Source organism: Crinia signifera, chromosome 19 (genome assembly GCF_055691185.1).
Source record: "Crinia signifera chromosome 19, ASM5569118v1, whole genome shotgun sequence".
Lineage (NCBI taxonomy): Eukaryota > Metazoa > Chordata > Amphibia > Anura > Myobatrachidae > Crinia > Crinia signifera.
In genome coordinates, this window is record NC_139226.1 from 10,706,807 (window position 1) to 10,719,051 (window position 12,245).

Genomic DNA, 12,245 nt, shown 5'->3' on the forward strand with positions numbered 1-12,245 from the left:
GTAAAGATCATAAAATGAGTCTTCATCATGTCAAACTTCACTAGGAGTGTCTCTTCAAGAAAAAAAGGGGTTTTCAATTCCGCACAGAGTGCTCTATTTTTGTTCGTCTTCATATGGGTTATATCTTCATATTCGTTGTCATTTTTATGTTTTATATCCTTGTATTGTTACAAGATAGTGGTGCTACCCTTCTCCCTTACAATGGTTCACAAATAAAAAGAAAAGAAAAAAAGTGGAGAAATTTTGGGTGCACTCAGAAGATAACCCTAGAAGACGTCCAGCAGCTGTAATATTATCTAATAACCTGAAGACAAAAGAAAAGTAAAAAAAAACTATTAAGAAATACTATCAAGCCAGGAGATTATCCCATTTAATACAAAGGAGAAATAATCTCCATGAAAAATACATGTAAATTATCCTTCAGAAATTTCCACATCTCATTTTTTTAATCACACTTTCTAATCCTTTTTTTTTTGCACACTATTACTATGTCTTATTCAAGAAGGTGTAATTAGTACACTTCTTTTTAAATTAAACAAATAAAAATTAAATTTGAAGAATTTGTGTCATATCAGTTGGACGTCTTCTAGGGTTATCTTCTGAGTGCACCCAAAATTTCTCCACTTTTTATAATGTTCCCTAGGAGTGTGCATGAGCCATGTTGACAAAGATATTTTTTAATTGTTAAATCAGAGGATAAGGTTTGCATACCTTATAAAGTTGCTATAACTTGGTGAATCAAATGAAATCCCAAGTTTTGTTTACAAACTTAATTTCTTTGTTTCCAGATATCTCTGGTCCATCTTGCAGCACCATAAAATGCAGAGCTAAGGAGACATGCAAGATGTCCAATGGGAAACCAGTATGTGTTCCAGACTCTGAGGCCTACTGTCATGCTGTGGGTGATCCTCATTATCGCACTTTTGATGGACTCTATTATGACTTCCAAGGCACCTGCAGTTACACCATTGCCAAAACTTGCGGTAGTGACCGTAGCCTTCCTACCTTCAATATAGAAGCCAAGAATGAAAATCGAGGCAATACCCATGTTTCTTTTGTCAGTAAAATTACTATACAAGTATATGGGAACACTTTCTCTGTAATAAGAGATGAGTATGGATTTGTAAGGGTAAGTAGTCATGCTTGAGTGTGAGATCTGAGTGAGTACATAAGATTGAGAAAACCAGATAGAATGCTTGCTAAGAACATTCAATATCCCTCAATTTACTTTTTAGCTGAACAACCAACTTCAAGGACTTCCTTTGAGTCTGAATAATGGTCAAGTCTGGCTCTATCAATCTGGTGGCTTTGTTGTCTTAGAAACTGACTTCTCCTTGAAGGTTTACTATGACTGGAACTCTGTCCTAAAAATACAGATCTCTAGCATCTTCTTTGCCAGTCTTTGTGGCCTGTGTGGGAACTACAATGGAAATGCACAAGATGACCTGAAGAAACCAGATGGCACTCAGGCTCCTAACTTTGTTGCGTTTGGCAAGAGCTGGGCAGTGGATGATGGTGACCGGTTCTGCTGGCACGACTGTAATGGAGACTGCAAGACTTGCCCACGGGAAACCCAACTAACCTTCTTAAGTGAACAAACTTGTGGCCTTCTATCCAAGGTGCTTGATGGTCCCTTCCGCCAAAGCCAATCTGTCATAGATCCAAAGCCTTACCTGGATAACTGTGTCTATGATCTGTGCATGAATGCGGGTTCCAGGCAGATTCTGTGCCAGAGTCTGAAAACCTATGCTGATGCCTGCCAGAGGAGCAAGGTCAAGATTTTAGATTGGAGGCAAGTCTCTGGATGTCGTAAGTAGAAAACAAAACTTGGTGTACATATAATCTCTCTCTAGCCCACCTGAGCACATGGACCCCTAAATGTTCTTTGTACCCATTTTACTGTTCCCAATCAGTCTATGCCAGCCATTCCCAACCACAGTCCTCAAGGCACACCAACAGTGCAGGTTTACGGATACCCAGGCTTAAGCACAGGTGACTTAAAAAGTACTGGGGATATTTTGATTTAACCATCTGTGCTGAAGCCTGGATATCACTAAAACCTGCACTGTTGGTGTAACTTGAGGGCCATGGTTGGGAAAGCCTGGTCTATGCAGATGGTAAAGTGTGCAAAAGTCAAAACCTTAAAAAAATTGTGACACTCATGCATACCTACTCTTGTGTCAACCATTGCCATGTTGACCTCTTGAATTACATTTTTGTTGATGTTGACCTAGACATGGTCATCTGTCCGAATACCTTCTCCCCCATGCTTAAAGTGGTGTGCTCGGGGCTGTAATGCCTAGGTCTATATTGGCGCTGCTGTCTACAATATAGGACACTGATATGTGGCGCAATGTATGAATGGTACACACACTTTGGCATCTGAAATGTTTTTATATGTCGGTGCTGCTGGTTCGCTTCAGTAAAGATAAGTGCAGGTACAACCTACCCCAGTGTTTCTTAGCTTGGTTATGGTCTACAGTGTAACAAAATAAAGAGTACTTTCTTGAAATGAAATTCTGAGCATACTGCCCAATTATATCAGAGAGAGTCCCACTGTCCAGTATTCAGCGGGCAGAAGGTTGGGTGAGAGCCAGTGATTGCTGAATATGTGCAGTGCGCACTGCATAGAACAGTGAAGGGAGGGAAAATGGGGCTGTTCAGGGGGCGCTGGGCATGCTCCAAACATAATGGGTAGTGGTGCTAGGTCCACTCCGCCTTTCACCATCTGGTGTGGCAGCTCCCACTTATCCTACAGTTGAAGGGTATGCTATGTTCTTATTTCTTATCCCCCCCCCCCCCCCATCAAAGATTAGACTGTGCACTACACTGATGATAATACAAATAAATTGAATTAAAGTATTGTGGGGAAACTTTGACTCTTTTATTCAAAGGTGAAGATAAATTTAACTTGTGCTCTGCCATTGATATACTGATTTTTATTAATGTGCATCAACTTTACATTATGAGATTCAGATTCAGCTAGTCAAGCTCAGTGGTTCCCAAGGTCCTCAAGTACCCCTTATGGTTCAAGTATTCAAAGTTACCTAGCCGGTGTACTGTCACCAACTGTCACATTCTAAATCCACAGGTGACCCGGAAAATGTGAACTGTTGGGGGTACTTGAGTACCGGAGAAAGGAACCACAGGACTAACCATATATTGCAGGCTTGTGCCAGTGGTTGGGGCCATACTATTAGCCCATCATAAGCCAGCATACTGTACTTAAAGCAGTAAATTTGGCTTTCTGTCGCAAATCAATACTGTAGTTCCAGACACAACCAGACATCTGTATGTGAATACATGTTTGCAGCAGACATACATAGAGTATAATGGAGAAGTCTGTTACAAACCCTTTTCCTTTTAAGTATCGAGACTAATTGACTCGAGGTATGGGTAATTGGGTCCACCCAATTTTGGTTGACATATATTGGGTTTACACCCTTAGTTTCATAGGCCAAAGGTCAACATAGCAATTTTTATTTATGTTAACATGGACTCGCCATGCTTTGGGCCCAGTGTCTCGCTATGCTCGGAAAACTATTTTATTCTCTCTCCATGCCCTACTGGATGGTATGAAACTGTATGAAAAAAAAAATCTTTTTAAGAGCAATGTTGACCTTTTTTATAGGTGTTGACCTATGGTCTGATAACCTAAGGGTTAACCGAATATAGGTCGACCAAACAACCATATCCCTTGACTCTAGCCATTTGAGAGTAATCATGAGGAATATATAGATAATATATTTAAATGAATGATATAGATTGCTAAGTGAATTATATCTATTTGTCTTACAGCAATGCAGTGCCCTGAGAACAGCCAGTACCAGCTATGCGCTGAAGCATGTCCACATACCTGTAATGATGACGCTATACCATCCGTATGCTCTGACTCATGTGTGGAGAGCTGCCAGTGTAAAGATGGATATGTTCTAGATGGAGGAAAATGTATACCCAAGGCCAACTGTGGATGTGTCTACCAAGGAATGGTGTATGCAGCCAATGAGAAGTTCTGGGGTGATAGTAAGTGTGAGCAGCAGTGCACTTGTAACCCTGCCACTAGGAAGGTTGAATGCAAATCCACTAAGTGTAAGCCTTCAGAGAAATGTTCAGTGGTCAAAGGTATCCAAGATTGTTACCCCATATCTTATGGCACTTGCTCGGCTTCTGGAGATCCCCACTACATCTCCTTTGATGGTGTGAGATATGACTTCCAGGGTACATGCCTCTACCAGTTTGTTGGACTCTGCAAGAAGTCACCAGATCTGGTGGACTTCCAGGTCAATACTCAGAATTACAACCGAGGGAGTAAAGTCGTGTCTTACGTCTCCACAGTCCAAGTCAAGGTCTATGGCTTTGATATCGTCATCACCAGGCAGTACAAGAACTTGATTTTGGTGAGTTATATTTCCTGTATTCTAACTGTCCAACACCTATACCTAAGCTGGTAATGCTGTACTTCAATATTTTCCATGTACTACAATTGCACACACTGAGGCACACCAATGTAGCCACTTAAGCATCTATAGTTGTGTCAGCAAAATTATAGTATTAGTGTGCATCTTAATTCACAAGGGCAGGGACACCCATCGGATGCACCATTGACAATTCCAACCGTCCCATTCCAGCTGCAGAATCTCTGTCAGGGTATGGCCTCCTAGGTAAAATACTAAGCTTTGGTGTTCCACTCCTACAACATACCCATATAAACCAAACAGACTCAATATCTACTGTATGTGTGTCTATTTAATGGGATCGGCCACCAGCTCTGTAAAAAGACTCCAATACACCTTGTGCTATACTCGCTCCCTAGAACGCCATTAAGCCATCATAATGGATTGCCCCAGGGGGTGAGCAAGTGGGTCCATTAGATTGTCTATAAAACAAGAATGGGTATGCCGGCTCTGGCTGTAGACAATAAGTTTAGGCGGTTCTCATACTGTAGATAAATAATAATATTTTTTACCTCTAATAATATCAAATGTAAAACAACAATATAATACAACTAAGACAATGCAAAACACAATATTTAAAAATTAAGAAAAAATCTATTAGCTTGTCACATATGTGACATCATTTGTGGTATATTCAATACATTTCATAGAATGAGTCACTCATTGATAAAAGCTGAGTAGAGATGTTTGTATATTACCATTGATACGATCCTCATGAGTTTTGGAGAATGTTGTGGAAATAAGTGGAGTTCCTTTGTTTGTCGTAAAAAGGAGAAATGTTCCCCAATTAAATGTTTCTATATAAGACAGAATATCCTGATGGCAGCCACTTGTCCTCTGGTGTGTTCTTCAGGGATTGGGCTAGGTATCCCAGATGGATAATATATCGCGTTACCAGTTTTCCAGATGGCGCTCCATAACTTCAGGGGATGAGTGGTGGGATGAAGATCAAAAAATTGGCAAACTAATCAGCTCTTTCGGATTTCAGTATCACTTGTATGCTGATGATACTCAAATCTATCTATCAACCCCAGAGTTGTCACCAGTGGTTTTGGGTCGAGTCTCTGATTGTCTCTCTGCCATCTCATCTTGGATGTCTTGTCGCCAACTCAAACTCAATATTTCCAAAATGGAATTACTTATATTCCCGCCAACTAAGAACAGTTACCATCCTGATATCTCCATCGCTGTTGACAACTCGATAATCTACCCTACCGCACAAGCTCGTTGCTTAGGGGTCATCCTCGACTCTGAACTGTCCTTTTTTCCCCACATTCAATCTGTCTCCAAATCATGTAACATGCATCTAAAAAACATATCCAAAATACGACCCTATCTCACACAAGACACTACCAAATCTCTTATCCATTCACTCATTATATCCCGCATTGATTATTGCAATAGTCTCCTAACTGGTCTTCCCAAGAACAGACTCTCACCACTGCAATCAATTTTAAATGCTGCTGCTAGGCTGATCTTCCTTGCAAGATGCTCATCATTTGCTGATCCGCTCTGCCAGTCCCTCCATTGGTTGCCTGTATCTTACCGTATTCAATATAAAACACTTCTAATCGCATATAAAGCTATTAATCATACTGCACCAGCATATATCTCTGCACTTATCACAAAATATCTCCCATCTCGACCACTACGCTCTACACAAGATCTGCGTCTCTCTTCTGCACGGATCACTAGCTCCCATTCACTATTACAGGACTTTCATCGGGCTGTTCCCATCCTATGGAATGCCCTTCCACGCACATTAAGACTCTCCACCAGTCTCCAAACTTTCAAGCGTTCCCTGAAAACTCACCTCTTCAGGCAAGCCTATCATATTAAAGTTCTACATGCATAACCCTCCGAGGCACTTATGTATTACATAGCTTCCCTTCTGGACTTGTAACTGCTATGCTATTACTGATGCCTGTCCTTGTGTTCCCCCCTATATCCCTATAGATTGTAAGCTTGCAGCAGGGCCCTCCTACCTCCAAGTCTGTCTGTTGTTGCCCAGTTTGTTTTATCACTGTCTACTATTGTAAAGTGCAACGGAATCTGCTGCGCTATATAAGACACTGTAACAGAATCTGCTGCGCTATATAAGAAACTGCAAATAAATAAATAAATAATAATGTCCCAGTGAAATAAAATTGTAGATAGCTCAACGCGTTTCCCCGGATAATTGTAGCTTCCGGCTTCCTCAGGAGCATCCCACCATTCATGAGGAGGCTAGATCTAACCTGCATTAGGGCATACTTGCCTAATCTCCTAAAAGTGCCAGGAAACTCCTGATTTTTAGGGCAGTTTCACACACACACGGAAGAGCAGATGATTTGCTACAGTACATCTCACCCACTTCCTTGTGAAGCGGGCAGGATAAGGAGAGTTTACAGGTAACTGCAGTGCGTTATTGAGGGGGTGTGGCTTAATGCTGCAACGTAATGACTGAAACCCTGGAATTGTCCCCTAAAGATGCTAATGTTGTCTCCTTGTCAGGCGTTTCCTGGAGTGGAGAATTTAAAGGTAGGAAAGTGCATTATGAAGTGGGGAGATGTTAATGTGACACACTTTGTGGGTAGTTATGGCTAAGGATTAGGATTAGGGGGACGGTAATCAAATGAACATTAGGGGGACTGTACTCGAATAAACAGAAAAGTCTAGTCACATGACCACCAGGACCAAGAAAGACGATACATCCACCATATAAGTGACTGCTAGGCCTCTAATGCCATTATTTAGACATTTTATCATGTCATGTCTTCCATTTTAACAAGATGAATGTCGATATTCTGTATATTAACATGGCGACATACACCAAACATCTTCCTCCCAGTCACGGCTCAGGAATGCCCAATAATACCTGAGTGACTGACAGGAAATGACAATTTGGGGGTGGTAATGGAGAGTGGCTGCAAAAACACTGGCATCTCATTGGCCATTTTTTGGTCATGTATATGCCATCAGCTGTGATCAAGTACATATATAATATGTATTGCCACGTGACCATGGGGAGATCTAAGCTATTGATATTCAAATGAGTTTGCAATGCCTCCTGTGGCTGTCTTTTTTCTTTTCTTGCGTCGGTGGCTTCACTTGTGAAAATTAGCAAGTCTGTAGTCTAAAAAAAATGGTGGGAACCAGTGGCGGCTCCAGAGGTAGGCCTTCAGTGTAGCACAGTCCAAAATTCAAATAGGGGAGCCACAGCCACTGCCAGTGAGTCAGTTTGGAATGGCAGTTGGTGTGGCTCCACAAATTGAATGTTGAACTGTGCTACAGCCCCACATCTGGAGCCAACACTGGTGGGAATGCATACCCCATCTGAATTATACATTTAGTCACAAAAAACTAAACAATTAATGAAAAAATTTGCAATGTGTCCAATTTACAATCAGGCCCACAGCATTTTAAATTAATATTTTAGTTCAATACTAACGCACCTGTATGCTTTTTATCTTTTTCCTCCCACACAGTTGAACGGTATATTATCAAACCTCCCCTTCATATTTGATAATGGTAAGCTGTCCGTCTACAAGCAGGGTGATACTGCTATCGTCCAGACAAAGTTTGGTCTACGTGTGTCTTACAATTGGGACAGTTATGTTGCCGTCACAGTTCCTAGCAGCTATGCTGGAGCCGTGTGTGGTCTTTGCGGTAATTTTGATGGTAACAAGAACAATGACTTCCTAATGAAAAACAACCAGTTAACCACCAAGCCAACTGACTTTGGTAATAGCTGGAAGGTGCTAACTGTACCTGGTTGCTATGAAGATGACAAAGCCGAGTGCTCCAAATTAGCAGAACTGGAACTACGCCATATTAACAATAAGCAAGGATGCGGAATCATTACAGACAAGAAAGGACCTTTCCGTGAGTGCCATGCCAAGATTGACCCGCAAGGATACTTCAAGAGCTGTGTGTATGACGCTTGCTTCTACGAAGGCAGAGATGATATTCTTTGCAAAATAATTACCAGCTATGCAATCTTGTGCCAAGAGGCTGGAGTCACCATATACCCATGGAGAACCGACAAGTTCTGCCGTAAGTCTACCTTGAAATGTGTCCAGGTCTTTTTTATAAAGGTTCAATGATAATGTTGGATTAGCTCATAAGAGAAATATTATTACATGGCATTATGGAATGTTGAGTTTTTGTATTTTTTAACCTGCAGGTCCAAATTGTCCAAAGAACAGTCACTATGAAGTATGTACATCTGGCTGTGCTCCAACGTGTCTATCGCTCACACCTCCACTAGGGTGCAACCCTACATGTACCGAGGGATGTGAATGTAATGATGGCTTTATCCTAAGTGGAGGAGACTGTGTCCCCATCAACAAGTGTGGCTGCAAGTACAACGATAAATACTATCAGCCTGGAGAAATATTTTTCCCCAGTGGGTTGTGCAACCAGCAGTGTGTATGCACCTTTAGCGGAGTGGTGCAGTGTAAGGCTTTTACATGTGGACCCAATGAAGAGTGTAAAGTTGTCAATGGAGTCCAGAAGTGTCAACCAGTGGGATCCGCTCAGTGTTCTGCATCCGGTGATCCTCACTACATGTCATTTGATGGCCTGGCCTTCAATTTCCAGGGTACCTGCACCTATACTCTCACCAAGCTTATAACAAAAAGAGAAAACTTGGTACCTTTTGCCATCAATGTAGAAAATGAAAAATGGGGAGATGGAACAGTTTCTGTCACTAAACTTGTGTCTTTTGAAGTCTACGGATACAACGTCATTCTTGAGTATAATGTCCAAGGGAAGATTAAGGTATGTCATTTTTAGTGTTTTATTCAGTAATAATGATGTTTTGGTTTAACGGGCAACTATGTCTAGAAATACTGTAGATATTCAGTAGATGTTGACTATTCAGAAATCTATTAGGAAAATTAGGGATGTGCACCGGGCAGTTTTCGTGTTTCGATCACAAGCTGTCGGGCTCATTCTGCCGAGAAAAGCCAGAAATAGTCGAGCTCCCGGCCGGAGCTTGAGTATTTCCGGGCACAGCTCGCGGCCACGTCCCCTTCTCGCCGCTCGGCGGCCGAAACATTGAATCCCGACGGTACTTGTTTCCTAGCACGGCCACAATCTTATGGATCGTGTACCTTTAAGTTAAGGTACACGATCCACACGATGGACCCGATTTCCTTTGAAATCAGGTCCATTTTGCCGGCTAGGACACAATATCGGGGGCATCGCGTCGGTCGGGACCATTAACATTGGTCCCGACGCGACCGACGCGATGCCCCCGATTTCCCCATAGGCTTCAATGTTAAAAAATATTTTAACATTGAAATCGTGTCGGGAAAGGTAAAATATCAGGGGCATCGCGTCGGTCGGGACCATTAACATTGGTCCTGACGCGATGCCCCAGATTTTTCCATAGGCTTCAATGTTAAAATATTTTTTAACATTGAAATTGTGAGAAAATGTGAAAAATGTGAAATGGGCCAATATGACCCATTTCACATTATAGATGTCCCCGTCGTCACCCCACGATAGACGCGAACCCGAAGCGTGGCGAGCGGCGGCGGTGCGCGTCCTCCGACCTTTTCATTCCCCTACTATCCACTAGGGCGTGGAGTGAGAATAGAATAGTGTGGCGAGCGCAGCGAGCCACCGAGCCCGAAGCGTGGCGAGCGCAGCGAGCCCCGCGAGGGGACGCGGATACCTTCACAGGTAAACGCGTCCCTTCGCGGGCTTCACAGGTATCCGCGTCCCCTCGCGGGGCTCACTGCGCTCGCCACGCTTCGGGCTCGGTGGCTCGCTGCGCTCGCCACACTATTCTATTCTCACTCCACGCCCTAGTGGATAGTAGGGGAATGAAAAGGTCGGAGGACGCGCACCGCCGCCCCTCGCGGGCTCGCTGCGCTCGCCACGCTTCAGGTTCGCGTCTATCGTGGGGTGGGGTTTACGTCGTTAAATTTGGGGGTCTAGGGAATATTTTACATTGAATCCAATGTAAAATCGGGTCCCAGGGACCCAATTTACATGTTATTCAATAAAAAAATCGGGTCCAAAATCGGGTCGGTCGCGTCGATCGCATCGCATGCGACCAAATCGCATGCGATGCGATCGACCCGATTTTTCCGACACGACCACCCCGATGTAAATCGGTGTGGCCGTGCTAGGAAACAAGTACCATCCCGACTACCGAGCTCCAGTCCAGCAAAGCGAGAATGGGACAGGGGCACGGCTGTTGCGCTAGCTCGACAGAATCTGATTGGTTGCCAATAGACACATCACATTTCTAATAACTCTCACCTTAGTAAATATACCCCATACTTGTACATTTGAAGAATTCATGTAATACACTGCATATTGAGATCCAGATGAGTCCGGCCAACATTTTACCCAACCTGGTTATGCCTTTTAAATTATTGTTTCTTTAAAACCTCAGCGCTACTGGCTTTGGTCTACATATCTAATTCTGGCCACACACCAGACCAACTTTCCACCAACCATCCAACTAGTTGGTTGGTTGGACTGAAACTCTGGTACTGTATGGGGGCAAATGCCAAAGAGCAATTTGCTCACAAACTTAGGACAATGGACAAAAACATTCAGTGGAATTGTTTAAATCAAATAGGTCAAATTACAGTACATTGTCTGAGTGACAGTTGTTGCCCATTTTCAGATTTGGGAAATAAATGACTTGATTACAAATTACATTTGCTCCTATCCAGTACCAACTAGATGGATGGTTGGAGTAAAGTTGGTCTGATGTGTGTTACCCCTTTATATATATATATATATATATATATATATATATATATATATATATATATATATATATATATATATATATATATATATATATATATATATATATATATATATACAATGTAACATTTTAGGTCATTATGATGGAAAAAAAATGGTTTGCTTTGCAATTTTCACACTTGCTTTGCCAAATTCTCAAAGGGTTAAACACTTGAAAGCCCCCAAACCATACTGTATGCCCACAATTAGGCTGGCTAAGCAACAGTTCCTCTCTGATAGCTTTTCCTATCAATGTATGCATTAAAAGACATTGGTAAGCAATTACCCTTGTACCTCCCCAGTGTCCTGGATGAACGATATTGTGCACACGCACTGAACAATATAACAAATGACAAATGACGAACGATCTAACTAAACTCTATAGCTTTATGTAGGTGCATGCACACTGTTCACTTTTTTTTTTTTCACCAATATCGTTGATAATGGCCCTTCTGAATGATATCGGTCAAACTATTGGTCAGTGTGAAAGCTACAAATGAAGAATGACAATGTGCAGCCCCACCGCTCGTTTGTCAAGGTTGTTTGCCGACTGTGGAGTTAGATCAATTTTTAGTTGATTTTCACAAGAAAGTGATAGAGTCTAGCTAGATTGTTTGACGTTTATCGGTCATCATGACGTTCCGTGTGTATGCACAATATCGTTTGTTTGGGTAGTTCAAGGCAAATTGGTCACAAATTTCTTTCAGTGCATACATCGTCCAGTGTGTATGCACCGGTATTCTTTTATCCCCTCTGTACAGAGTGGCTTACTCTTCATAAACTAGCAATAGTATCCACTGTGTTTAGATTTTATTGCTATGTTATACAGAGTGAAAAAAAAAAACTTGGTGAAGAATGCCGAAGCAAGAATTTTAAAAAATAACTATATAAATAACATAGTAACATAGGAGTTAAGGTTGAAAAAAGACTTGCGTCCATCATGTTCAACCTTATATAGGGGCCCTTAGGTGGTGATATCCTCATTTTAGTATTACCATCTGGTCCAACTATAGTATGGCTGGAAAACCCCCAAAAGGT

General features: G+C 42.0%; 1 protein-coding gene across 1 annotated transcript in view; it reads left to right on the forward strand.

Annotated features, from left to right (window-relative positions):
• The window catches only part of LOC146042450 (IgGFc-binding protein-like), a 38,182-nt gene that overhangs the window by 13,232 nt on the left and 12,705 nt on the right, over positions 1-12,245 (forward strand). Inside the window, exons 4-8 of the mRNA XM_083162441.1 lie at positions 789-1,129; positions 1,236-1,809; positions 3,799-4,397; positions 7,922-8,489; positions 8,620-9,215. Coding sequence (XP_083018567.1) covers positions 789-1,129; positions 1,236-1,809; positions 3,799-4,397; positions 7,922-8,489; positions 8,620-9,215 — 2,678 coding nt within the window. The remainder of the gene's footprint in view (positions 1-788; positions 1,130-1,235; positions 1,810-3,798; positions 4,398-7,921; positions 8,490-8,619; positions 9,216-12,245) is intronic.